This window comes from Pagrus pagrus (genome assembly GCF_965226575.1).
Source record: "Pagrus pagrus genome assembly, chromosome: 12".
Lineage (NCBI taxonomy): Eukaryota > Metazoa > Chordata > Actinopteri > Spariformes > Sparidae > Pagrus > Pagrus pagrus.
Window position 1 is genome coordinate 6,571,001 of NC_140196.1, and position 27,220 is coordinate 6,598,220.

Consider the following 27,220-nt stretch of genomic DNA (forward strand, 5'->3'; position numbering starts at 1 on the left):
TGTAATTACATTCTCACACATTCTCTATATTTTGATCATTCAATTTTAAAATCATCACATCCACACGTCTGCATGATCCCCCAGACACAGCCGGCTACACCAGCCAGCTGTTGGATTATTGCCACGGCGCTATCTCATCGGGGAAGGCGTGTCACTCCCCGAATTACTCAGCGCCCCTTTGTCCTCGGTCGGTGCCCAGCCAGCGACACTCATGGCGGCTGCACCCGTCAGGCAGCGCTCCGGGTCGGTGGGACCCCGGGCGCAGCTCCCGCCCTGCTACTACGAAGGATACCTGGAGAAGCGAGGGCCGAAAGAAAAGGTAGGCTCTGCGGATCAAGTGCCATGTTGTTTCTGATGCATGCTGTGGTCAGTAGCTGTGTGTGTATATATAAATGTGTGTGTACACCGCACACCGGCTGATCTCCCCATTCCCAGAGAGCTGTCAACTTCCTTATTGTGTTAGCATGGGCGAGGCGAGCCTGTGCACTGCTGCTGGATCGCTTCACATAGCGGATCACAGATGTGTTGTGTTGGTAAAAGTGTGGTCTGATCAGGGAGGCATGCAACAATTTATGAACGAATCGCGACGTGTGAAGCGTGCAAACCTGACTGCTGTCAAAACACTGTCATTTAAATCACAGCACAGGGAGGATTAAAGCGGCTGTGCTCCTTATCTAAGACATCTGTGTGACATACATCCATCATTTTACATCACTGACTCAGAAATACTTGTTCTGACAGTCTGATCAATGAGCTGCATCCCCCCCCCCAATATCTCCAGTATAAAGTTGCATACAGTAAAATTGGGAATATCCCTCAATAGTTGTGTTGCATTGTTGTTTTAATGTACATATAAGGTGACAAAGACCGGTACTGACCCTCCCCCAGGCTCAACCCTTCCTCATTAGGCTCATTTTAATGCAATATAGACGTGTAATGTGAGCCCGGCTCAGGTGCAGGGGATTGCACTGATCCATGGCCACAGACTGACAGCAGCTGTGGCCCACCATCTATCCATCTCTTGGGACAGGAAACGTGGAAGTCATAAAAAAAGGCAAATAGCCATTAGACAGATGTGTGTTTTGTGTGTGTGACAGGCATCCAGGCGGCTGTGGACCTGTCTGTGCGGGAATTCGTTGTATTTCTTCAATAATGCCAAGGATGCCCATGTAAGTTCAAGACCAAGTAGGCCTACCTTTTTGATTTTTTTTGTTGTGCGTCACAGTGCGTTTAAACATGCGTGTGTGTGTGTTACAGTACGTGGAGAAGCTGGACCTCGGTGGGTTTGTGTCCCTGAAGGACGACTGCAGCCGGGACAGAAACCTGGAGGCAGCCAGACTCATCCTGCGCATGAAGGATGGAGAGACCAAGCTCACAGTAATGCCCCCCAACACACACACACAAAATTAAAATTAAAACTTCATGCATGATTTAAAGAGCTGTTGTCTTTTCCAGGCGCCTAACTTGGAATCAAGGGAGCTGTGGAAAGGGTTCCTCTACTCTGTTGTAGATGTAAATATTCATCTTTTGCACACATGCATCCCCTTTACCAATCTGTCTCTCTCTTATGCCGTCTTGTAAATATTCTTCTCTCTTGTGTCATCACAGCTGAATGTCCCGTCCTGTCTCACGCTGCTGCCGGGCCAGCTCCAGATGCTGAAGGAGGTGGTGGACAAAGAGAGGTCCAGGAGGAGAACTCGCACTCCCACGCGTGCTCCTCCCTCGCCCCTCTCTGTGCCTTTAGTGGGAGAGATCCCACCGTGAGTCCCCCTCATATGCGTGTTAGTTAGAGGATGCACTGTAGCACCTTGAGTGTGTGTGCATGACTAATAGTGTGTGTGTGTGTGTGTGTCATGCAGGTGTTTTCGCCCAGTGTCTCGAACAGAGGCTGAAGTCCTCTTGGAGAGGCACCCAGACTGTGGCAACATGTTGCTCCGTCCCGGCAGAGACGGGTGCTCACTGGCTGTCACAACTCGGCAGGACCTCAACGGGTAAACACCTGCCGAACATCTGCACAGGACAGCTGCAGATCTCACAGTCAGACACAACATTCACCGCAAGCTGTTTCTGTTCCTCTCTCTTGCTCCAGGTCGGTGTTCAGACATTACCGTGTGACTCAGAGGGACCAAGGTGGTTACGTCATTGATGTAGAAAATCCTGTAAGTGTGTAATACTTGCCGAACAATTCTTATTATAGATTATTTACATATTTATTCACAATTTTCAATGTTGTATCATGAATGTGTTTTTACAGGAGAACCCTCGGGTAACTTTTGTCACTGATACAGATACTTTTATTCATGGTTATCTGCTGATGTATCTGATACCAGCGCCTCTCTTTCAGCAGATTTATTATCTGTGTGTCATCAGAATCGTTTTAATGTAGGTAACATGAGGGCAGGGATTAATGTGGCACTGACACACCACAGCTTGAATTAACAGATGTAACTGCCTGCAAACACAAAATTCACATTATTAACTAAATATGGATCAACCACATCATGACTGATACCCTATCTGGTTAAAGGAGACATATCATGCTCATTTTCAGGTTCATAATATTATTTTGGGTTACTACTAGAATAGGTTTACATGCTTTAGTGCTCAAACAACACATCAATTCTCTCATATTGTGCAGTGGTGCAGAGCTGTACTCCCCCTCCGTCTGAAATGCTGTTTTAGCTCCTGTCTCTTTAAGGCCCCTCCTCCTGAATACCCAGTCTGCTCTGATTGGTCAGGTCACACATGCCTGATCCAGTGGTGCTAACAACAAAATCAATGCAAAATCAAGTCTCATGTGCCAAACTAGCTGCAAATTGTGTAAATGTGTGACTCACTGATGTAGTGTGATGTCACAAAGTCACAGAAAAAAAACAAAAAAGCATAATCAGTCTCCTTTAGTAGTAGAGTTGCGGATACAAAACCGACATGTTGGATGGATGCATCCTGGTCATGGGGTTAATTATTAAGAAATATAGAAAACACAGATTTGTTATGTTGGAAATCAAATATTTGATGCTGTCAGATAAAGGTTTTCAGGATTTGTTGAGACATGGCAACAACTCAGCCCACAGAGGATTGTGTAAACATTTGAAGAGGAAATACAGAACATGAAAAGCTTTCCGCATATGATAAAGCAGGTTTCCTTTTCCAGATCCCCTGTGCTGACCTTCACGAGGTCATCGACGCTCTGGTAGAGAAGACAGCAGGAACTCTGCAGCCTTTCCTCCTGGAGGAGCCGTACGAGGAGAATATCAGTGAGGCAGCCATGCAGCACAAACATACTTTAAGGATCCTTTTGTTGTCTCGTTATGCTTTTTTTTTTTTTTGCAGTGAGGCTGAACTCTCTTTGTGTTATCAGCATACGTTTCGGCCAACGATGAGAACGGAGAGAGGATCCTCCACACTGCCCCCTCCAGCCCCCTGCCAAGGGCCCCCGCCCTGCCTCCAAAACAAGGTTTGTATCTGCCGCACAAACCCCATGCAGACGGCAGCAAACAGGCCGTGATAATGATCCCTGCTTTCCTTCTGGTGCAGATCGTTGGCCCAGCAGCCCCCTGTCGAGGTCTCCCGCCCCTGACCGCCGTATCCTGACTTCACCAGTGCCGGCCTCGCCCACCAACCCGATGAGACGACTCATCCTCTCTCCCTCACCTCTCGCACAGAGTGAGTAGACAGTTAATCATGATTTATTACCAGTTATGGTTCAACTCAGTGGGTCCGTCCCGATACCCACACTTGCAGTCTTTAGTCAGCAGAAGGGCCCGATAAGCAGGTGAAGAGCTCACTGGGACACTCTAGATTAATAAGGACATGGCTTCACTTCACTCCCGCAAATTAAAAATACTATACATGGCACAATCAAGCACAGATGATTTGTTGGAACAAAGACATCAAATTAACCATCGGATGACAGTAAAAGACAACACATTCAGGGACTGAGAGGAGTATGTACAGTCTCAATGCTCTGCCTGTCTCTTTAAGGCCATCTCCCAAAAAGCTCAGTCGGCTCTGATTTGTCAGCTGTCACAGGCCTGAGCAGGCAATCACCTACTGTTTTTCTACATCACCTCTGCCGATGTTTTTGCAACCACAGCCTCGCTGGGCGCGTGGCTGAGGGCGGTGACTGTATGGTTGTGACATCATAAACTTACGGGAGTCTGACGGCTAGTTTGAAGGCACAGCTTCGAAATACGTGCTGTGTGCATTTCTCTGCGGATTAAGCATTTTGATACTCTCACAGTTCTTATATAGCCCACAGACCTGCTTTAAAATCAAAAAGACATTTAAATCGTACTTTCTACAATATGGGACCTTTAATACAAGATCCTGTAATATATTATTCTCATCAGTCCCATCAAGAAGAGCAGATTGCTAATATTATGTGATTTGTGGAGATTCTGCCACAGCTTCGTAGACCTGAATAATAACACTGAATTCAACATCCAACTTAAACTTCTTCATTTCTGCGACAGCTGGAATGATGTCAACGACTGTGACAAATTGTTGGATTCACTTGGCTCTGAAGTGCGCATCAAGTGGTGTTTTGACTTGTCTACTTCTTGCTCACATGTGAACACACACTCAAGCTCAAGGCGGTAAGCATTGTTAATTGAGATGAACCTTGACCCATTGAGTTTTCTTCTGTCTCCCCGCAGCACTCAACGAGGAGCTCAAAGTGAAGCTGGAGAAGAGACGAGCCAGTCAGGAGTGACCTGCCCATGAAGGAGCGACGTCCTGTCACAGCAAACTCGATCTTCAGTGCCAAACCCCTTCTCACCGCAGCTATGTATTCATCCTGTGCCTTCTAGGTGGAAGACAAGGGACTACAAATACCGCCACTTTCTCAAAGGGAGATACAAAATGCTCTGGGTCTGATTCTTATTGGTCTTTGCTGCATGGCTGATGATAAAAGACTGGCTGGTAAACACTGGATTTGGGTCATAAAACCACATTAAATGCTGCCTGCCTTGGTTGGGGTAACACTCCACCAGTGCTTTGTCCAGTTGCATAACGCTGTTTACAAACTGAGCAAAAATATAGAGACACAAAAAATCATTTTCCTTCAGCATAAAGTCCGCAAAAACACTGAATCAATATGACAGATCTTTCTGGCGACGTGCCGGACCACCAGCTGAGCCTGATGTTTACGTCTGAGGCCCCCGAGCTGCTGACGACACCGCTGCGACACTGGAGACTGAGAACAAACAAACACAGACTCGCAAGATTAACACTGGAACAACAAACTCTGACCTGAGACCTCAGATACTTTATCAGCTCTGAACTTGAAATAAGCTCAACATGAGCTTGAACATGAGACAAAAATCAGATGAAACTGAAAACTGCACAAATCTCTGCCTGCTGCTCCTGAGTGCTGTTTGTGATTGATAAGCAACCTTTGATGTATCGTCGATTCGGTGACACTGTTGTGACTCATGTAGGACTCAACTCTAACTGTACTGTCGGTGCTTATTTGAAAGTGTTTCCTTATTCTCTGCTGTAGTGTTCGTGTGGGTGCTATGACTCACCAGTGCTCAGACCTGCCTGGAAACTCCTGGTGATTTCTGTTCCTCTTCAAGAAAATCAATCTGCTGTGTTCACATGTGAGGGCGCCCCCTGGTGGATCGTCTGTCGTCTAGAGGGGCAGATTATTTGCAGCAACACAGTCTTCGGGGCGTTGACACAAACGCTTGGCGTATACCAGCCCTTTTATGTTGCAGACGAAACCTGGCAAAGACTTTTGGCTTCATCACAGTATTACACCACGCCCTACCTCTAATAACAAAATTATAATTTATTACAGATCTCAAGGTGTTTAAAAAAAGAACAAGTATTTCTGGACGGGGAACTCATTTATTAGACATTTCTGTCAACTGGCCAGTCCTTGCAGATGTGGAGTGTCTGAGTACTAGTGGCAAACTGTGATCAAGTGTCTTCTTACAATGAACAGTTTCTCGTATGTTTGTACATGACGTGTTGTGTCTACTTGATCAATATCAAAGAATAGTGTTTGTTAGATGACAAGGGCATTAAATTGTTTTTGCATGGATGTGATTTGTCCTTGTTGTGAGTTGATAGCTTGTGCTTTCTCAAAAGTGCACCGTTCTCTCTAAGTGTCAGGTTCTTAGGATCCAGTCATTGATTGATGATCGATCAGATTGAATGAGGACATTAGATAATGTTGCAATTAATCAATAATAGGATTGTTGGAGAGGATGCCAGACAATCTGTCCTGTCTTTTCAGATGATAATCAAGTATTGTTAATGATGTTGACCACGGAAAGATGGAAGAAAAGAGAAAATACGCTTTGGTTTACAAATGTCTAAGTGTGTTTGTTTACAGTTTAACATGGTGGTCAGTGTGTTTTTAATCATCAATGATCTCACACACCTCAGTAAATACGTTAATTAGAAAACGGTTGTTTCTTCAAGTTAAAAAAAGAAAAATAAGATGATTTCATTATTTTAATTGAATTCTGCAACAATTAAAAGTGTTTTTTTAAAGTATGATTGCCGACTACTTAATGGAAACTATCCAATTTCAGATGTAAGTACCAATGAATTCAGAAGGAATAGGGGGCAGCATATTGCTAGAGTACCTGCTAACTGCTGCTAACTGTAACAGCAGTTAGCTAGCTGTGCAGCTTGCAGGGGAGGTGTTGGTGTTTACATCTCTAGCGGAGAAGCTTTGGCCCCAACCAGCACTGGAGTTTTGGGGCAAATGCCGACACTGATATCAGGGAGTAAAAAAAAATCTGATATCAGTATGTGTGCTGATATTCTTGTATGCAACTTTATTGTCCAAAATCACATCAGTGCACTGAAACAATAAACCTCAAAGGGAATTTAATAATTCAAACATCTTTTTCTGCATTATGTTTTTATGTAAAAAAAAAATAAAAAAATTCATACTGGCACAAATTGGACAACAAATACGCCGATACCAATATATCTGATCAGCCAATGATATCACCCGACCGATATATCAGTCAGGCTCTAACATAGATTGAATGTGCAATGTGTACAAATAGGGGGCAGCGTATCACCAGAGTAACCGCTAACTGCTTGTCACTGTAACTACCAAGAGCTAGTCAGCTCAGATAGATAGATCTTGAAAGATCGAGATGATTCACATTTCGTCAATCATTTTAATTAATTTTAAAAATGTTTTCACTAAAATTCTTACATATTGCACCTTTAAAAGCAAACAAAAAAACATTAAATGTGTCAATAATGTAAACTGGAGTGAACATATTTGCAGTTTAATTTAATTCAATACGTTTTTGCTGATATTTTGTTGATGTTTTTATTTTAATTGTTGGTAATGTTGATGAGGCAGTTTTTTTTTTGCTTTTGTTGTATTTTTGCTGCACACTGAGCCATAAAACTGTGGAAAAAATAACAGAAACACACACAAAAAAGTATTTTATCTATTTTGTAAAAGCATAATTAGTTAAAAAGTTACACATTATATTAAAGTGCAGGTGCAACATGAGTATTTGACACGATGACAGTATGAGAACAATGGAAACATTCATAAAATGCAGCACAATTCCCACAACACAGCGCTGGGAAACGTTACTCCATCACTCCTGTTTCAACATGTTGCTTAAAGTTAAAAAAAAAAAATCCCATGAACACACCCTGCAGCTGCTTTTATAATCTACCTTACCCTGAATCAGCTGAGCTCATCTCAGACATGTAATCAGTTATGAGAACAATGAAACCTGAATCAGATCACAGATCAGCTCCTCCCGGCGCCTTCACGACCGTTTGAAAAAAAAAAAAAAAAGAGAAACCTGCGGGGCCAACCGGAGCAGCAGCCGGCCATTCAGACCCCTCTCACCGCTGGGAGCCTCTCCACAATAACGAGGGGACCGCTGTGACTTTGAGGGGACCTGGATAGAGACAGAAAACAGCCTCTGAGCTGCTGGAGGACCGTTTTTTTTTTTTGTTGCTGTGTTTTTGTGTGTTTTGTTCCCACCGGTGGACCTGTAACGTCTCACACGGACAGCCCTGAAGGAAGTTGTAAGTTAAGCTAGCGCGAATCAAAGTTTCATGTCAGCAGACGGCCGCTAGCTACGAGCGAGGGGGGCGTTTCACCGCACTTCTCAATCGTTTAATAATACTACGAGTTAGCTTTACAACCGACGTGTTTGTTAATGGAGAATTAGTGGTGTAGAAATCACGCTTAAACAGGTGTTTGGAGTGTTTTTTTAATGGAAGTCTCCGCAGTCTTGGGCGTGTCGGTGAGCAGGTAAGTGATTAACGTCTGACGGTTGACTCACTTCACATCCTGCACTTTGCTACTACGTTTGTTCCTTCGGGGGGGAAATTGAGCTTAAAAGCTTAATTTAATGTTGTCGTACAAGTTAAATTGAACATATCCTCGTCTGAATTAACTTAAACAACTAACCAGCTTGCTCTCCAAGCTGCATTATTAACCAAACAACTGATTTCAGACTAGCTTTAATGCTTGTGCACGTAATGTGTTTTAATGGGCTCAAGCGCTGATGTGTTATGTGTTAAACTCAACTTATATGTGTTATGTTTTCATATACCATCAACCTGCCAGGGACAGCCGTCATTGTCTGGAGTAGTGGTTGTCTCATCTTACTTGTTTGTGCTTATGTGTTGTGTGTTTTTTAATGCCATCGAGCTGCCAGGGACCGCAGTTGAACATTACATTTACATGATGGACTTTGGTGCTCTAGGTAATGAATGTGCATTGTCCCTTTAAGTAAAATAAACACACAAGTATGAAATCCAAGTGCACTGTGACTGTGTGCAGATGAGTGTTGAGTGAAGACTGGTTTGGGCCCCAGGGACAAATATGTGAAACATCTTATCACAGCTGCATTCTCTGACATGCCGCAGCCCATCAGGAAAACACAGCACACCTCTCTTGGGCAAGTGCAGTACACACCCACTGTGCACATTGTGGATGAAAGCACAGAAAAACAACAGCTGTTACTGTTACAGCAAGGTGATTAGGAGAAAAGCAAGCCAGGCTACGGTGGTACAAGTGGTAATTGTGAGTCAAACCACCGTGTTTCCTGCTCTTTTGCAACAGAGTTGCTGCAAGAGCCGCTCTCTCATCTGCACCAGTTTTTGGCACTCGGTGCGGATCTCTCATTGTGTGCTTGTGTTTGGTGCTGCAGGAGAGCTGAAGTTGACATCCCTGCACCCCGCTGAATGCCTTTCATGGCCCTGCATTAACATCACTATGGCAGTGACAGAATTACTGCCGCGCTGACTTTAGCTCACTCTAGCCTTTTCTCGCCGTTCCTCTACTCCTTTCTTTGTTTTTCACACTTTGTTTTAAATGTTTCTCCTCACACATCACACTTTTTCTTTTCTTTTTTGTTGTTTGTTTTTTTTGTTTTGTATTTTTCAATACATATTTAAAGCTTCTATTCTGTCAGGTCTCACGTCTGGTGAATTGATTGTGATATCCATACAACCTTGTCTCTTTCAGCCCTCCTTGCCTTTGTTTCTTTGGACTGTGCCATCCATCTCATCATGGACAGCCTGCTGAGCGGGGCCAGTAAAGGGGCCAGTGCCCTTCAGTCAGCACAGACCTCTTCACGTCATAGATGCCACTTGCTGTCTCTGTTCCTGTATGACTGACTGTTTCAGAAACAATAAAGCTTAAATTCCTCTTAGCCTGAACAAAAGAGCCATGCATCCGCTGCTGTCCCTCGCTGTCTTTTGGCTGCTGCCCCTGGCCTTGACGCTTGAAGAAGACTCACCGCTCGACTGCACCCCCCGTCGATCCGTGCCCTATCGCGGTGAGTGTTTCTATCTGTCTTGTGTAACCTTAAGGTGTTGGCTTATATGGTTTAAGTTTGGCCTGACTTATTGGGAAACGGGGTTTAATCACTGGTGGTTGTGGTGGAGTTCATCAGTCATATTCTGTCTCCAGGTGACAACGCTCAGAGGTTTCATGAGGAGGGAGTGTTCAACTACTCCACCATGCTTTTGAGAGAAGATCTGGACCTGCTCGTGCTTGGTGCCAGGGAGGCAGTGTACGCACTTGACCTCAAAGACATCTCCAAGAAACTTACTTCAGTAAGAACACCTTTGTAAACACTGCAGTTAAGGCCAGTCCCACTTTGGAACAGCGCCCATGAATTGTTGGGCTTAGTCAACTTTTATTTCTTATCAGAGCTTTCATGACCTAGGGCTAAGAACATTTTAAGAACAGACTTGTGTAACATGCCAGGTTCTTCTGCTCTAATTAGAGCCTTACAGGCAGCACTTGCCATGAACTGTTGTGGAGTAAGTCCTGCCTGAGAGACAAACAAGCTTTGCAAAAAGTCTTAATTTTTTATGACAGTATACACTGTTACTACAAAGTCACTCAACACATACTGAAATCCAACCAGTGTTACTGAAAGTTATTCATGATTTCAGCAGTTATACCTAATTAAGTTACATTTGCAACGCATTCTCTTCAACAATATCGCCCTAACCTTGTCTCCTTAATTAAGTGTATACATGGTTAGAAGTGTTGCTTTGGCTGGCCCAGAAGCCGACGTGTGCAATTAGTTGACTAATCGATAAAATGTTGCTACCCTCACAAGTTCGCACCAGAAATTTTAGTTGGTTAAATGTATTATTATTATTTTCTAAATGTAAACAATTAAATAACATATTGACTGAATTGAATTTGCGCTGAAATTTCATGTCTTCCATGACAAATGTTGCTTTATAAAAATAGGCACCCGTTACTGATGTTAACAACTATTGTCAACTTTTGCATCTATGATGCAATGTAAACAATATGTAACCTTATAAGTAAGTTCAAACTTTTGTTTAAATGTCGAGGATATGAGTCATTTGGAAAATCCCTAGTGATTGCCACATATTGCATAATGTCCCCGGTTCGATTCCCTATGTTTCCTGTCTCTCTCTACACTGTCAGCTGTCATATAATTGCATGAAAAATGCCACAAAGAGTGTTGTAATTATCCATTTCTCCAACAGAAAAACGTTTCTAAACTTTCCGACGAAAATTGTTTTTTCGCTCTTTTAGGTTAAATGGGAAGTGACCCCAAAGCAACAAGGTGAATGTAGAAACAAGGGAAAAGATCCTGAGGTGGGTCCCTTTTCAGCTTTTTCCTTTTAAAATGTATTGCATGTTGAGCACATGTAGTCATTGCTTTTGAAATGCATTTACAGATGGACTGTAAGAACTACATCAGGATCCTGCACAAGACGGGGGACGACAGGATGTATGTGTGTGGAACCAACGCTTTTGATCCTGAGTGTGATTATATGGTGAGGGAAAATTCAGCTGCTTATCTCAATTCATATTCCACACTGAATAAATTGATACAGTGTTTGTAAAATGATTCAACGATGTTGGTCTGTGCAGTCCTATGCAGATGGAAAGCTGACTCTTGAGAATAAAAGAGAGGATGGCAAAGGGAAGTGTCCATTTGATCCTTTCCAGAGATACGCCTCCATCATGTTCGGTAAGGAGCGGTTATAGAACAGATAAGAAAGTGAGGAGGATCAGTCGAAATAGCTGAATGTTTTCATTTGTATCTCTGTGTCTGCTGTCATGTCTTGCCAGAAAACAACCTGTACTCAGCCACTTCAATGAACTTCCTGGGCTCTGAGCCTGTCCTGATGCGCAGCGGTCCTGTGTCCATTCGTACTGAGTTCAAGAGCTCCTGGCTTAATGGTAAGAAGGGATCGTGTGTAATCTGTTTTTTGCACGGTGCTACGTTCACATTACTGTTTCACCTTGACGGCAGCTGACTTAAAATTGATGTGTCTTCTTTTTATGCCAGAGCCCAACTTTGTTTCCATGGCTCAGATGCCAGAGGGTGAGAAGAGCGCAATAGGAGATGATGACAAGGTTTACCTGTTCTTTAGTGAAACAGCTGTGGAGTGCGACTGCTACAACAAACTGGTGGTCTCCCGAGTGGCACGCGTCTGCAAGGTGAAAGAGTTTATCACAAACAACAATAACACATAAATGGCACTTCCTCAGTTACTGCATGTTCGTTCAGCCCTTTCCTTTGCTTGATTGTGCATCCCGTATGTCTTTGTGTTTTTCCACTTGTCATTGTGGCTTGATGGTGTCTTTCTGTGCCCAAAGGGGGATCTGGGAGGTCTGAGGACCTTGCAGAAGAAATGGACATCCTTCCTGAAGGCCAGAATGGACTGCCCAGTGCTCGAGTCTCAGCTGCCGTACATTATCCAGGACACCTACCGCTGGTGTGACCCCCAGCAGCCCTGGAAGGACTGCTTGTTCTACGCTGTCTTCACTCCGCAGTCGTACGTTTGGAATAAAAAACGTGTTTGTGTTAGAGGCAGGAGGGTCTCGTTCTCTTTAATTGTCTCTGGCACGCTGCTTGGCTCACATTTTCTGTGTGTGTGTGTGTTTCAGGGACACATCAGACCTGTCTGCAGTGTGTGCGTATCGCGTGTCTGACATCAGCAGAGTGTTTGCGGAGGGGAAGTACAAGACACCAGTCACCGTAGAAACCTCTTTTGTTAAGTGGGTGATGTATAGCGGAGATGTCCCCGTCCCTCGGCCCGGAGCTGTGAGTGTGCTCACTATTCAACGTGTGTGTGCGTGTGTTAGAAACAAAGACAAAACTCCAAAGGCAACTCTTTTTTTAACGAGTGGCCTAGCAGGAAGCTGATTCCTTTTGTCCCCTGACTCCGTTGTTTCTCTCTTTTCTCTTTCCTTCCCCCGCCAGTGTATAGACAATGAGGCTCGTAAAGAGGGCATAAATCAGACTCTGGGCCTCCCAGATCGGACCCTTCAATTTATCAAAGATAGGCCCCTCATGGACCAAGTGATTCAGCCAATAGGAGAGAAGCCTCTACTGGTGCGGAGGGGAGCTACATTCACACGTATCGTGGTCAACCAAGTGCAGGCAGCAGATGGAGAGAAGTACCAAGTGATGTTCGTAGGCACAGGTTTGTTTTATCAGGGCAGCACACTGCCACTTCCTGTTTGTGTCACATTGCTGCTTTTGCTTACCAGACAACATCAGTGGTGAGCAGTAGACCACAAGTGTCTGCGTCTAAACACGGCATGTTTTTATACAAAAAGAGGAAGGCACGCTGCTGAAGGCTGTAAACTACGCTGGAGAGATGTTCATCATCGAGGAAGTTCAACTCTTCCAGCATCCAGAGCCGATCAAGATTCTGAAATTCTCTAATGCAACGGTAATTTAAAACTCCAACGTATCTATGTTCACTATATATCAGGGTAAAGACCACATGAGTGTCATTGCTCTTTTTTGTGTGTGATGGATCCATTGTGTACAGGGTCAACTCTATGCAGGCTCAGACTCTGGAGCAGCACAGATACCACTAGCCACCTGTGAGAGGTCCTCATCCTGTATGGACTGTGTGCTAGCCAGAGACCCGTACTGTGGCTGGGACAAAGTTGCTGGGAAATGTACTCTTCTCTCTAGTTCACAAGGGTAGGCAGCTGTCCTGACATGTTGAGCATAGCACGTTGTGTTGATATCTGTTGTACCCAAACTTGTTTGGACTTGGTTCAAAATTATTCTATCTTCTGCTTTAGAAAACTAATCCAAAGTGTGAAAGAAGGAGATGCCTCTCTCTGCCCGGATGCTGGTGAGTTAGTGCACACTATTTCTACATCATACTTCAAAGAACCATGATTGAGGTTGATAGTAGGTTGTCCAAAATGAAAATGCATCTGATGCGTCTCTGTTTTGTCTTCAGATCCTGTTAAGCCCTTGAATAGGTCCATCTGGCCTATGGGAAACCTAAAGCTCGATTGTCCTTCGCCTTCCAACATGGCAGAACTTACCTGGGAGCGGGACGGCAGCCGTCTGACCCCTGCGGCTCGCCTTCAGTTTCTCCGAGACGGACTGCTTATCCTGAACGCCTCACACTCCGACGCTGGACAATACCGCTGTCTGTCTGTGGAGCACTCCAAAGGTAGCAAGTACACGACCGCTGTGGTGGAGTACCAGATTAGTATACATCCAGCAGGCTCTGGCAATGGGAAAGCGATTCTTCCCCAGGCTCAGACAGACGGTCCATCCGTGGCTGGACTGCAGGCTGCAATAGGACTACTTGTTGTTTCTCTTCTTGCCCTTTTGGCCTGGAACTTTTACAAAGGCCACCTACCACTGCCCTGGAGCTGTGGAAGGAAGAACGGAGAACAGTCCGTTGACCAGGAGGGTCCGAACTCTGCTGTGACCTACCAACAAGCACCGAGGTCTGCACTGGCAGAAGACAAGCCTCTGGTGGTGGGAAGAGACAATGGCACCAGTAACAACAACCACAGCGGAGGGGAGGCGGCATTCGGCGCTCCAGAGGAGAACAATGCCCCAGAAGTTAATCTTCAGTTTATTGATGACGAATCAGAAATTTGAAAAAAAGACTATCCCATTACTATTACCAGTTTCCCATTCAGCGCAGTTGAAATGTGAGAAATGAAAGGGAATGTCCCAAACCTCCCGTTTCGAGGCAGAACTACTGGATTCATCAGTTCAGCTTAATATTTGAGTAGAAATCTCAACAGCGTTTACAAAAAGTGGTTGAAACTTTGTTTCGAGAATATGAACTGTTGAACACACCAAAAGATTCTCATAGACTTTGTTCTGCAAGTATGAGACACACTTGAATTCCTGCACCACTTTTTTCTTTGTTTTAGTACAATTGTTTGTACATTTAAGTGTATTTTAGTTGAGGGATGCATGATATGTTCGGCTGATGCTGGGAAATTTATGTTATCAGCTGTTTAACTGCTCTAATGAATTTATAGCTGTTAAATAGAGGTGATAAAACAAAGCCAAACATCTTTAATTGATGTGACAAGTGCAGCATCTACACACTCTCCTGTACCTGGGTAGAGCCACGCAGTGTAGACGTAAAGCCGAACATGTTGTCACCGGTGTGGACCTTTTCTTTTCGGTTTCAGAGAAAGACGACACGATTGCAGCGTGCAGTACATGTTCTGCAGTTTTAACACGACGAATCTGATTAGAGCTGTGGAATATTAATTCATCCTTCTTTGCTCATTAGATCTCAGCCCTTCTTACCCTCAGGTGTGCATAAACTCAAGGTGAGGAATTACTTTTTAAAATACAGGAATTGTAAATTGTTGATTATCAGAATCCATATGGTGCATCCTTTTTTTGTTTTCTACTAATTGTCTTAAATCTCATTTTAGACCGATATGATTTCACACGGAATGTACAGTAAATGAAATTGAGCCATTTCACTTCTAACCACTAGCTTTTATTGTATTAAACCTCGTCTACCTGATCGCTGTGTTGTTCCAGTGGAGCCACATAGCTAACGGGGTTTACCACTTTTCTGCAAGACTGGACTAGCAGAGAATGTAAAGTACAGATGTGGACGTTAGCTGCAGATTTGAATCATCTCTTTGTATGACTGTTCCATTTTTTTAAACTAATGTCTCTCTCTGCTGACTGACGAGTATTAAATGTTGAATGTTTGACTTCTGTATCTCAAAGTACATGTTTTACATCGGAGTTCACAACAGAAACAAGTGGCAGCTTACAACGATTAAAAAGTGGGAAAAAAACCTTTAATGTGTAATTTTCAGACATTACAATTTACTTTTTCAGCGAACAGTACAGAGTCAATTGGAGATTTAACAAACTGCTTTACGTATGAGAGCAGCTAAAAAAAATACAACAAATCACATTGACTGCACGGCCTATATAATATACAGTGACTGGGCTCTTGGTCCATCTTGTTATATGGCCTCTATCTCCTGTAGCGGTACCTCTTGAAGTGGAACCACAGCTGGAAGATCCCGTTGGCGAACTGACAGCGGAAGCCGTGTCGGTGCGAGTACTCCCACTCCCTGTTCACGATCTTAAAGGCAATGTCCTCATACGGGGGGCCTGCGTGGAACCTTAAAATCCCAAAGTCCTTGTTGTCAGGACTGGGCTCGAGGAAGTACTGCGGGGTGGAGCGTTTGTCGATCAGGTCCGGGTAGAAGATGTTGAACTTGTAACCTTGGACGATCTTGGGCGGAGGGTTGTCGAAGTCATAATGCGTCTGATTGTACTTGTTCCACTCGAAGCCTGTGTGGACCCTGTTGAAGAAGCGGGGTTTTCTGGGACGGTACTTGTCCGCCCACAGGTACATCTTCCCTGTGACGGGAAACTCCACGCTGAACTGGGCCTCGTCGGTGCCCATGCCCTCTCTGGCTCGACGTATGAAGGCGTCTTCAGCGCTCTCGTTGGCATCACCTGATACAGAAGGCAAAGAAGCAACAGTGAGTGTCTTGGTGAGAAATATACATCACACATTTGTAAATAAACACATTTTGTACATCGAAGACTACTGAGAATTCACTGCAAATCCTTTAGTCTCGTACCGGTGACTTGTAGCTGTCGTCGTGCTAACTGCAGCCTGTGCGTGTCCTCCTCCACTGTAATTGTGTGCGAGTCCAGCGGCAGCTCGGAGGACGTGAGCAGCGAGGGGCTGTAGCGACCGGAGTCGTACTCCGCCTGGCTCTGCTGGATCAAGTCCTCCTCTGTCAGCACGGCCTCCACCACCTCGCCCTTTTCCTCTTCATCCTTGTCACCCTTTTCTCCTCCGTCCTCATCTTGGTTTCCCGCTCTGGATGTTGAAGGTTCGGCGTCGTCTTCGTCCTCTTCTGTTTCTCCGCTCTTGTTTCTTGTGGAGGATGAAGACTGGCCCGGCTCCTCTGTGGTTGACGTACCTGGTTGCTCTTCTCTCTCCCTGATGGTACAAAAAAAGGAAGTATTTTACATATATTTGAGTTACTGATGCACATCCTTACTGAAGTGAGAATTGATAGTGTGAAGTGAAAGTTGAACCTCAGGTTACTGCCACTAATGATATGCATATCAACTGACTGAGCCAACTTTTTCAGGATGTGTGCGGTTACTAGGTAACTTACACTTCTTCGTCGCTCCTTGGCTCCTCTTTGATGATGGGGAACAAAGGTTCACTTTCCACCCCCTGTTCCTGTTTCAGCTTAAACAGCTTCTGACGCAGCACATCCTGGTGTCGCTCTCTCAACCTGGGACAGAAAATTGTGGTTTTACACAAACACATTTCAAACATCTATCCAGACAAATTGCGATCCATCTGTTCCATTAAGTTTTACTGTAGATTCATGTTGAGAACATGCATTTAAATCAGGCACGTACATTACTACAATACAGGTTCCTCCATTCGTACCTTGCTCTGGCCATGTAGACTCTGACTTGCTGCAGCAGACTCTCCCAGTAACCAATATCGAGGTTGGACCCTCCGGCCCGAATCTTCGTCTCGATGTTCAGGTGCAGCGCCTGCAGCTGGCTGTATGTCTTCCCTTTGAACACAATCTGTACGTCTGTACTCACGGCTGTGTTGATGCCCTCACGACGATCACCTGAGAATCAAAAAGATTGCATTGAACATAAAGGGGGAATAAATGGGGTTGAGTGCAGCTTCCTGTTGCACACACATTTGTCATTCACACAGACAAAAACAAAGAGAAACCATGTATTGAACTGCAGCATTTGTTTCACAGAAAAATGATGTACCTGGTCCTTTCCCAGAGGCCTCCAGTTTCCTCAGTTTGCTGATCTCGTCCTCGGTGATGGTCGTCATGTCTCTCCAGAAGTCCACGTTCTTCCCTTGCTCCAACTCCATGTACACCTGCCAGCACAACAACACCCATTCAGTTAATAACTGAAGATCACTTTGAGAAAATTAGATGTGAAGCAAGTGTTAGCACGTGGCCTCTGTCATGTTTGGGGTCAATCTGCACGAGATAAACACCAGTTTACATGTTGGGGCTGGGAAATTATTCAAGATTAATATGATTAGATTAATAAGATTATATATGACATTTTACATCGACACATATTATTCACAGGTTTCACATTCAAGTCAAATTGAACCTGTCAGAGCATGAAATCTTAACATTTTGGGACTTGGCGCCCCTCTGTGTCAGAAAAAGACAATGACGGATTTGAACATTACCATGTTTAGTGTGAGTTCACAGTTACTGGAAATATTACAAGAGTAAAACAACGCTGCAGTTTTCTTACTTGTTATTGCATTTTGAGCTACAACAATTAGACAATCAGTCGATTCATTGATTGGTCAATTGAAAAAAAATTAGTAGCCAACTGTTTTGATAATCACGTACTTGTTTAGGTCATTTTTTCAAGCAAAAATGTCAAATATTTGCTGGTTCCAGCTTCTTAAATGTAGGGATCTGCTGCTTTTCTTTGTCATTTATGATAATAAGTTTACTTAATCAAGAATGAAAACAATAGTCAGTTGCATCCCTAATTACATTACTACATCCTGTGTAACATAATCACACCTTAATGTCCTCCAGCAGGTCATCCATGTCGGTGACTGTCAGCCCGTTGAGAAAGGTGTAAGGCTCGTGCATCTCCACAGCGAGATCGTCATCTTCTGCACTGATGTACTTCGCCAGCAGGTCAATAGGTTTAGCACGACCATCACGGATTCTAATCTTAGACCTGGACACACAGCACAGTATTGTCGGACAGCTGTAGGAGTGGATCTTTACTGGAAACCAAATAAATCCTCGTCTTTGACACGAGGAGAGGAGGCTGGTTAATTGCTGATGCACACACTCACCTGAGTTTGGCCTGATGTAGATGGAAGTTGTCTTCCTGTTCAGCCCAGGTCTTAAAATGCTCCGCTTCCTTCTCCCTCTGCAGCATCTCCAGCTCCGTCTCTCTCATGGCCTTTTCTCGCTCCCTCTCCAGACGCAGCTGTTTTACCTTGATACACAAAGTTAATATGATAAATGGAAAGGCCGTGACTCAAAACAATCCAACGTTATACTTAACGCTCATTCAGTTCATACCTTCTGCAGCTCTCTGCGGTTCTCCTCCTGGATACATTTGTTCCGTTCTTTAAGATCTTTTTCTCCAAGATGGCCGATGCCTTTCACATCCAACGCCTGAAAAAGCACACACAAACACGAATCTAGGATGAGTTACAATATTCAAAGCCAAGTTATGGGACTACAAACACATTTTGGACATGCTTGACTGTTAAACAACGCTCTCTGACTCACCTTCTGCCATTTGAATGTGCCCAATAAGTTGTTGTCACCGAAGGGATTGTCTGCGTTGGTGTAACCCATGTACTCCTCACTCCATCCCATTTTCTCTCTCCTTTTCTTCTCCTTTGCTTCCTTCTTCGCCAGTCGTCTGGCCCTCTTCTCCTCAGGTGTCTCCAGAGCTTTCAACATATCCTTCTGTTTTTTCTTGTCCTCCTTTTCTTTGGCTACACTGACCTCACCACGACACCCCGAGCTATCATATGACTCCTGTGAACTGGAGCGACGCCTCCCTCTGTCTCTGACGGCACTCTCTCTGCTTCTGGCACCCCTCCCTTCCTCCCTGTCTTCGCTCCTCTTCCTTGGCTCTCGGCTTTTGTCTCCTTTTCTGTCCCTGTCTCTGCTGTTGCTCTTCCGCCTCTCTCTGTCTCTGTCTCGCTCCCTCTTCTGTCTGTCTCTGTCAGGACTTCTCTGTCTCCTCCCTTCTCTGTCGCTACTTCCATCACGGGAGTCAGAGCTGTGATGGGACCTTCCCCTTCTCCCCTCTCGAGATGTTCCTGCCCGGTTCTCCGTTTCCTTTCTCCTCCTCCTCACTCTGGAATCATCTGAATCAGAGCTGAGATAGACAAAGATCGACAGAGATATGATTTACTACAATTTTGGTCAAGAATGGGCAAACAACCAGAGACTCAAGGTATTCTATACTCTTCAGCAAGCTTGAAAGTAAATACCTGCAGACTGTAATAGGGAACATGAAAACTGGGTCCTTGTCTACAGTGGAAGCAGTATGATGCCCCTCTCTGAGACTGTGCCAACACTACTGATACTCCTCTCCTGGAAATCCGATGCCAAAGACCCATTCTGGTATTTGATTTTTATCTGTATTTTACAATCTGGGCACGAGACTGGCGTATCCCGTCACTTGCCCAATGCTAGCATCGAATAACTGTGCAGCCCTAGTTTCAAGGTAACTGTGCTATGAAAATTGATGGTTATCATACCTTGTACAGTTGCTTAGCAACAATATTAAATTATCCCGTGTAAGATAAGATAAGATGTCCCTTTATTGATCACCCTTGGGAGAAATTAGTGTGTGTTATTACAAATACTTATAGTTGCCACTTTTCCATCAAGGTTGAATAATATTGTGATTTTTTAATGAGGAGTTGTGGATTATATTAATGTTAAAGCATCATTATGTAGAAATTGGCATTTTGTGTGATTTGGCGCCCTCCACAGTTAATGGGTGGCACACCGCTGTCCCTAATACAATCCCAGGTCTATAACAGTTTGTCAGACGTAATGTAGGTGCTAACTACAAACAAAACTCATTACATTATAACAATGTTATCTGTTGAAGTAAACATGTAATAACGCTGTGATCCTACCTCCTCACTGAAGTTACATAGTGCACACAAAGGTGATGGAGACAGAGACACCATTTACCCCATTACAAGACACTGTACCGTCAACATTATTTTAAAGCTGATATTTTAAGGTATCAGATATCGATTAAACAGTGGGACACGTGGGCTCAGGTTTATCTTAATCGTCAGACTGACAGTTAAATTCACAGATTAACAGCTTGTTGTTGTAACGTCTTATTCATCCAGTCGTCACACAGCCGACGTAAAACTTGTAAAGCGTTAAACACGTTGAACACCAACCAGCTCGAATCAGCCAGCAAAGACAGTTACCTTGATGATCGACCTCTGCTGCCGGGTCGCTGTGGTCCTCGTCTCCTGTCGCCCTCGGAGCCGCTCCTGGAACCTGGACGGTCCCTGTGCTGAGGCCGACGTGGGCCAGGAGAGCCATCGCTGGAGTCCCCGCTGCCAGACCGTCCTCCTCGTCCACGGGCGGGTCTTTTCTTGTCCGCAGACCGACTGCGGCCTCTCTTCTCCTCCGGGGAACGAGACTTGCTCACTCTGGACCTGTTCTGCCGATCCCGGCTGCGACTTCTGGACTTAGAGCGGTTCCGGCGTCGTGATTTCGAACTCATCACGAACTTTCTGTCGTTGCGGGGTCCGAAGTGCCCTCTGTCGCGTAAATAAGACGTAACAAAGAAAACCGTTTGCCGTCCTCACAGTGTAAAATTAATTTAAAAAACGTAAATGAATTAAATATATATCAATATCAGCCTGAAACACCCACCCTTATCAACACCACTGCGTTACACGGTCCAGTTTTAAAATTAACTGATCGTTCAGGCAGAAGAAAGACAGTTTTCAGGACTTTCTACAAAATGGCGCACATTCTAGACGTCACAAGCACATCTTGAGAAAAAAATAAAGTACACATAAATACCCTTTGTTCAACTGTAGTTCTAATAGTACATATTACTATCTGAATTAAATTAACTTCATAAATATGTGTTGTTGAGTTCAAATGATTTCAGAATGAAAATAGGTCACGGCTGCTCTTCAGAAACACAAACAACATTCGTGTTTTCGTGACGTCAGACAACTGGCGAATGTAGTCGCCTTAATTCCGTCTTGAACAAAATATTTAAAAACTAACCATCAAAACTTAACAAACGTCCCTTGTTAGCTGTTTGACCGTGCAACCAAGTCTTTTTATCCGTTATTGCGTGGCTTCGTGGTTGCTTTCAAGGTTAAAAATAATGTTTACGGGAGAACACTGGACTACAAATCCCAGGCGACACAGGGCGCCATCGCCTGTGTTGAGGGGAGAGGGGACTCCTTTGACAACATTCTTCTTTGCCCAGGCTCCTGTTAGGGCGATATCTATAACATTTCTGACTATTATCGTAGGAGTTTCTGTTTGCTAGCATTTCAAATCAGTAGTTGGGTTTTCTTTTCTAATCTGGCTCTCGTATGGAAGTAGAAAGTATTCGTGCCGCGGTAAACTCGGCTTCGGCTGGTCGGGAAGGTAGAGCTTGTTAGCTAGCTTACTTTAGCCAGCAGCTACCAGTAGATTACGGGTTATATCCGCGGCTGCCCTGCCAGGTAGATCAACTAAAGCCCGAGGTGCTGCTCAGCCACTATGGTTTGGTGTGTTCACCAGTTTCTGAGCACTGACATCGGTAAATAATCCTGCATATTTGGGGACAAATCAACGCAACCTTTGTTTGGTTTGTGCGCAGCCGGGCTGGTTTGGCCTGTTTCATTGTCTCCGAGCATCGAAAACACTCCAAGTTATTTTTCGGTGTCAGTTGGGTGTTTGGCTAGTTAGTCAGCTGTCGGCTCCAGGTAATCTTTGAAAGCTAACCCGGTCCAGTATGGCGCAACACGACCACTCTCATGTAGCCAGCTCACAGAAAGCCCTCATGTTGGAGATGAAGAGCCTTCAGGAGCAGCCTGTCGAGGGCTTCAAAATAACACTGGTGGACGAGGCTGACATGTACAACTGGGAAGTGGCCATCTTCGGACCCCCAAACACTCACTATGAAGGGGGGTATTTCAAGGTAAGAAAAGAACAGGATACAACTTAAACTGACAGTTCATTAAAACATCAGCACAATAAAATGAATGACAGTAAAACAATACACCTGATACCTGTAAAGTTGCGTGCCTACTTTAAAGGGGCACTGTGTAGTTTTGGAGAAGAAAATCAAACTGATCAAATCAAATTTTAATATTTACAATATTAATGAGGCAATATTACAAACTCAGAAATATATTTTTTTTCCTTAAGTGAATAAACAAGCTGTTCTCAGAGGAAAATAAGGTCCCAGAACACTGTTTGAAGGTAGAAAGGTGGCAGGGTCCGCCACATATAAACAAAAGTAAAACAGACATCGTGTTGTCCTTTTTACTGCTCTACTTTTATGATCACACCATATAAAATTAATAATCTAGCTTTTTTGTAAAAAATATTGTACACCATTCAACATAATGTAGTCAACACAGTGCACAGCTACATGTAAAGACCTGTTTTTTTGCCCCAGGCTCGGATCAAGTTCCCTATAGACTACCCATACTCCCCACCAGCCTTCCGGTTCCTCACCAAGATGTGGCACCCTAACATCTATGAGGTGAAGTATCGCACCCTACATCTATTTTATAATATGAAATATATAATTCTATATTATTAAATATATTTTATTTTAAAGTTTGTTTGTATAGGGACAAGTAAGTAGCATAAACTGATGCCACACACCACAGCACGTTTGGTAGAAGCCAATTTGCAAGCTCATCTGTAGATGGGTCTTCAAAATGGGTAAAACTCAACAACAAATACACAAGAGACAGTTGGAACACAAACTCAACTGTTAATACCACAAGAAAAAAACACACAAACTGTTTTACAATACACACATTATAAACGGTAATACAAAATAACACCTTTTCATTCAGTTGTCGCAAAATTGTATTTGATAATAAATCTTTCTGTGGTTTTCTGAAGCATTACGTGGTAAAATGATTGTATTTCCTCTGTTTTCAGAATGGAGATGTGTGTATTTCTATATTGCACCCTCCAGTGGACGACCCGCAGAGTGGAGAGCTGCCTTCAGAGAGATGGAATCCCACCCAGAATGTCCGGTTAGTGCTCTCCCTCATTATCTCTCCTGATATGTCTCTCTTCTCTGGGTGCCTCCCTTCCTTGTAGTCTCACAAACATTTTTCTTTGGTGGATTCACCTCAGAAGCTCCCAGAAGCTATCATTGAATTAACATCTGGGTAAACGACACCAAATTTGTAATGTGATCTGGTTTTTGCCGAGGCTGTCATCAGGCACCTCCATTAATATGCTGTAGACAAACAGAATGTGTGGGTATTACCAATAAGTGTAAAAAGTTAAATATTTCCTTTTTAAACAGGGTTAGGGTTAGATTTCTTTATTTGGATTTGCATCAGAGCAACCATTTCTTCCAAATAATTTATTAAGTCATAATTTATTAAGCGCCTCCACATCAAGAAATTCTCCACCACTGCTAAAAATAAAAAGCTCAACCTTAACTGAACCCACTTAATACTCGGCCACAAACAAAATGAGGTCAACCTTTATAGATAATGTTGTAAGAGGAAGTACAATATTTGTTGCATTCTCATATAGAGCAACTTATAAAATATGGATATGTTTGCATTTTTATATGACCAAAATGATCAAGGCTTTGTTTTGTTCAATTTATAATTTGTGTATCTATGAAAATGAATCACATAGGTGACAATTCTGCTCTTATTTCTTCCAGCCTTGTTTTGTAAGAAGGAAAAACCCTTTTTCACTGCAGTCTTTTTGATTTAAGAGCACAAGCGCGGGTGAAACTAATGACTTTGACGATGGCTGCTTTCCACATAGGTTATGGATGCCTAATTAATGTTATTAATCACACTTGTGCTTTGCTCAAAATCTCTGCTGTGGAAAAAATGTCTATTGCAATTAAACTTTCCACTCACAGTGTGCAACAGTTCCTAATGTCGCCTGTGATGTTAGTAAACTCTACATTTGATACAATTGTCATTTTTTGCTCAAAAAAACAGAAAGGCAAACTCTACTTGCTCTGGGAAAAGAAAGAGTCAATCGCCTGTTTTTTGTGGATTGACCTGCAGTTAAAAAACCTGCATATAAGCGCTAATCTTGGTCTAAATATGTTTTTTTTGTGTTTTCCTCCCAGGACCATTTTGCTGAGTGTGATCTCACTGCTGAATGAACCCAACACCTTCTCTCCTGCGAATGTGGACGCCTCTGTCATGTACCGCAAATGGAGGGACAGCAAGGGCAAGGACCGAGAATACGTGGAGATCATCAGGTAAACAGTCGCACTGACAGGTCGTCACCCACAAAACTTTGACCAAAGTTTCAATCTCGACTCATCATGTAACATCTTCCCTCAGGAAACAAGTGTTGGCCACCAAGGCGGAAGCCGAGCGCGACGGCGTGAAGGTGCCCACCACACTGGCCGAATACTGTGTCCGCACACGTGCCCCGGCCCCCGACGAAGGCTCCGACCTCTTCTATGACTACTACTATGACGAAGACGATGTGGAAGACGGGGACGGCGACTGCTGCTACGATGAGGATGACTCAGGCAACGAGGAGTCATGACATGCTTCTCAACAGCGCCCTCAATCTAGCTGACATATGCTTCCACCTTTTTCTGTCTGGGTTGCCAGAAATTCTAGGTCGACAACGATGAAAGATTTGAAGCTTCCCACTTCTAAACCAATGAAAAGAGCTGTTTTTTCCTGAGCCTCCGAATTCCTTTTTTCGCAGGCATAAACCGATGCACCGTTGTGGAAGGGTCAGACCTGGAAAGATTTGCACCAGCACAAAAGTCACCAGTTTCTTCAACAGTTTTCATTATCACCTTAAACCTTACATTGAGAGTATAACTTAAACTATTACTTCATCCTACTGAGTTATTGTACAGTAAATGGTATTGTGGGGTTAATACCACTGTTAACGATAGCAACATTTGCACTGGTGCAAACACTTCCAAACTTTGCTCAGCGTTTCTCTCGCATATCCTTATTTCCCTAATTGTAACTGGGTGTCGCTCACCAACGGTCCGTCCCAGTGACCGACAGAAGACTGAGGACTTCAAGAAGCCTGTTTGTGTTGAACAGTCTACTGAAAATACGTTGAATCAGACATTTTCAAGTTTCACAGTCCGTCTCGCTTCAAAACGGACGAGATGTCACGAGACGATGTTTTCAGAGTTCTTGTGCATGCCAGAACATCATCGGAAGCTTTCTGTCTCTTTTACTGGTGGACTGTTTACCTACATTATGATCTGTTTTCAGCACGCCGATAAGAAAGACTGGTCCCGAAAGAGATCCCAGAGAACTTTTTATCTGGACGACCGCCTGGCAAGCTGAGTCATCGGGTCAAATGTGAACTTTTTTGGTAACATGAAATTGATCTTTGCTGTGTTTCTTCTGATTACCGTTGGATGTGTTTCTGTCTTTTTGAGTGTGGGGGTTGTGTTATTTGAAGTAGCTCAGATTTAAGAGTCGTGTAGGAAGTTTTTCGGGGAGGTGGGCAGAAGTAATTAAAGATCAGATTTGTATCTCTCCTCAGGTTTTCTCTTTTAGAGGCCTGACGGAGCCAAAGAGCTAAAAAGGTGTAAAAGAAAGCCCAAAACATTATATGACTGTGTTGTACTCTTCTGTTTGATTGCTCTCTTGTGAGCTTTGTTTTTCTTTTTTGTCTCTTTCTTTGGTTAGACATTATGCCTGCAATCTTTGCTTGAGAATGATTTATGTGATGAGATTATTAGGTTTAATTGGCAAACAAAAACAAAAAAGCTTCTGTAGGACAAGTGTCTGTCGAAAGGTGTTGTTGCAGTATCAGTCAGGATTCTCAAAGTTGAGATGAGAGAGAACAAGGCCGCCGTGTTTTGATTTTCATTTTCTATTCCTTGTGTCAGCGGAGAGTGGACGGGTTTTGATATAACCTTTAGAGTGCATGGGTATCCTCTTTGTGTATTTTTTGCATCAGCAATATTGATTGTTTTCATTTACTCAAATTGGCACTTCATACTGAATTTCTCAGGATAATGAATTACATAAACAAAACAATTAAGACAAGCAACCGTTTTCCTCTTTTAGGTGGTCTTCAGAGTTGGTTTACAGCTTTAACAGGAACCGTAACTGATATGCACATGTAGCTGTATGAATGGTCACCGTATTATTCTCTTCACTCATCTTTTATTTTTTATTTTCGGCTATTTAAAAACTGAAAAATAAAGATTTATTGGCTCACTCGTGTTGTTTTTTTATTTTATTTTTGGTCTTCCTTCTTTGCTACACTTTATATACAGCTCATGCTACATGTGTGTTGGTGCAGGTTTGTTCTTCTCCATTTTGAGCTACCTCAATGCACTTTACATTAGTAGATGTACCTAAGTTCTTCAACTGGCCACTAGATGGTACCATTGCGCCGTCAGGCTTTCTTCAAGGCAATTAGAAACTCAAAATATTAAATATCTGCAAATACAGTCTTGCACAGAAGGTAATACATTTTCGATGTGTGTTTGAGTCATACTAGGGTTAACTTTGCCCCACAAACGCTCTGTGAAATCCAGCAAAAATAACGTTAATGTGGGAAATGTTATCAGAAATTAACAAATGTTTGTTTTTCAACACCCTACAGTTTGCTGGGGACCGTTTGCCTCTCGTGTAGGTCTACATCTATGTGAAAACTCGACATTTATTCATCCAAACAAAGAATATTGAGGAGATTTGGTACAATGCTATTTTCCTCTGTTTT

General features: G+C 43.5%; 4 protein-coding genes across 5 annotated transcripts; 3 read left to right on the forward strand and 1 right to left on the reverse strand.

Annotated features, from left to right (window-relative positions):
* Positions 1–10: 10 nt before the first annotated feature.
* Positions 11–6,049, forward strand: stap2a (signal transducing adaptor family member 2a). Its single transcript, XM_084369346.1, has 11 exons — positions 11–319; positions 1,098–1,169; positions 1,258–1,377; positions 1,456–1,512; positions 1,609–1,760; positions 1,860–1,991; positions 2,090–2,159; positions 3,155–3,257; positions 3,362–3,457; positions 3,538–3,666; positions 4,659–6,049. Exons 1-11 carry the CDS (start codon positions 212–214, stop codon positions 4,712–4,714), a joined length of 1,095 nt encoding a protein of 364 aa, XP_084225472.1. The 5' UTR covers positions 11–211; the 3' UTR covers positions 4,715–6,049.
* A 1,747-nt stretch (positions 6,050–7,796) lies between these two features.
* Positions 7,797–15,472, forward strand: LOC311266790 (semaphorin-4E-like). 2 transcript variants are annotated; one of them, XM_084369324.1, is made up of 15 exons: positions 7,797–8,257; positions 9,479–9,791; positions 9,926–10,071; positions 11,039–11,101; positions 11,185–11,283; positions 11,381–11,480; positions 11,582–11,692; positions 11,802–11,953; positions 12,113–12,291; positions 12,404–12,560; positions 12,720–12,942; positions 13,079–13,194; positions 13,297–13,454; positions 13,559–13,611; positions 13,723–15,472. In XM_084369324.1, exons 2-15 carry the CDS (start codon positions 9,683–9,685, stop codon positions 14,379–14,381), a joined length of 2,325 nt encoding a protein of 774 aa, XP_084225450.1. In that variant the 5' UTR covers positions 7,797–8,257; positions 9,479–9,682; the 3' UTR covers positions 14,382–15,472. The 2 variants fall into 2 exon arrangements, with proteins under 2 accessions (XP_084225450.1, XP_084225451.1); XM_084369325.1 differs by having other exon boundaries at positions 7,797–8,028.
* Positions 15,473–15,540: 68 nt separating this feature from the next.
* Positions 15,541–21,094, reverse strand: cactin. The gene is made up of 10 exons (XM_084369322.1): positions 20,746–21,094; positions 19,064–19,664; positions 18,851–18,946; positions 18,619–18,764; positions 18,335–18,497; positions 17,544–17,658; positions 17,197–17,389; positions 16,913–17,035; positions 16,364–16,731; positions 15,541–16,235 (listed from the first exon to the last, which is right to left on the reverse strand). The coding sequence occupies exons 1-10, from the start codon at positions 21,045–21,047 to the stop codon at positions 15,745–15,747; spliced, it is 2,598 nt and encodes an 865-aa protein (XP_084225448.1). The 5' UTR covers positions 21,048–21,094; the 3' UTR covers positions 15,541–15,744.
* Positions 21,095–21,713: 619 nt separating this feature from the next.
* On the forward strand, positions 21,714–26,712 carry cdc34b (cell division cycle 34 homolog b). Its single transcript, XM_084369351.1, has 5 exons — positions 21,714–22,472; positions 22,956–23,042; positions 23,453–23,550; positions 24,624–24,758; positions 24,844–26,712. The coding sequence occupies exons 1-5, from the start codon at positions 22,287–22,289 to the stop codon at positions 25,052–25,054; spliced, it is 717 nt and encodes a 238-aa protein (XP_084225477.1). The 5' UTR covers positions 21,714–22,286; the 3' UTR covers positions 25,055–26,712.
* The last annotated feature ends 508 nt before the right edge of the window (positions 26,713–27,220 follow it).

What these genes read in the sequence shown, in the direction of transcription:
- stap2a (XM_084369346.1), top strand. Translation starts at nt 212, where the DNA reads ATGGCGGCTGCACCCGTCAGGCAGCGCTCCGGGTCGGTGGGACCCCGG. An exon ending in ATAATGCCAAGGATGCCCAT is followed by an intron (nt 1,170 to 1,257) that starts GTAAGTTCAAGA and finishes TGTGTGTTACAG; the next exon opens with TACGTGGAGAAGCTGGACCT. An exon ending in CGCCCTGCCTCCAAAACAAG is followed by an intron (nt 3,458 to 3,537) that starts GTTTGTATCTGC and finishes CTTCTGGTGCAG; the next exon opens with ATCGTTGGCCCAGCAGCCCC.
- LOC311266790 (XM_084369324.1), top strand. Translation starts at nt 9,683, where the DNA reads ATGCATCCGCTGCTGTCCCTCGCTGTCTTTTGGCTGCTGCCCCTGGCC. An exon ending in GAGTGGCACGCGTCTGCAAG is followed by an intron (nt 11,954 to 12,112) that starts GTGAAAGAGTTT and finishes CTGTGCCCAAAG; the next exon opens with GGGGATCTGGGAGGTCTGAG. An exon ending in CTCTCTCTGCCCGGATGCTG is followed by an intron (nt 13,612 to 13,722) that starts GTGAGTTAGTGC and finishes TTTTGTCTTCAG; the next exon opens with ATCCTGTTAAGCCCTTGAAT.
- cactin (XM_084369322.1), bottom strand. Translation starts at nt 21,047, where the DNA reads ATGAGTTCGAAATCACGACGCCGGAACCGCTCTAAGTCCAGAAGTCGC. An exon ending in GGCCTCTGGGAAAGGACCAG is followed by an intron (nt 17,390 to 17,543) that starts GTACATCATTTT and finishes TTTGATTCTCAG; the next exon opens with GTGATCGTCGTGAGGGCATC. An exon ending in CCAAGGAGCGACGAAGAAGT is followed by an intron (nt 16,732 to 16,912) that starts GTAAGTTACCTA and finishes TTGTACCATCAG; the next exon opens with GGAGAGAGAAGAGCAACCAG.
- cdc34b (XM_084369351.1), top strand. Translation starts at nt 22,287, where the DNA reads ATGGCGCAACACGACCACTCTCATGTAGCCAGCTCACAGAAAGCCCTC. An exon ending in ATGAAGGGGGGTATTTCAAG is followed by an intron (nt 22,473 to 22,955) that starts GTAAGAAAAGAA and finishes TTTTTGCCCCAG; the next exon opens with GCTCGGATCAAGTTCCCTAT. An exon ending in AATCCCACCCAGAATGTCCG is followed by an intron (nt 23,551 to 24,623) that starts GTTAGTGCTCTC and finishes TTTTCCTCCCAG; the next exon opens with GACCATTTTGCTGAGTGTGA.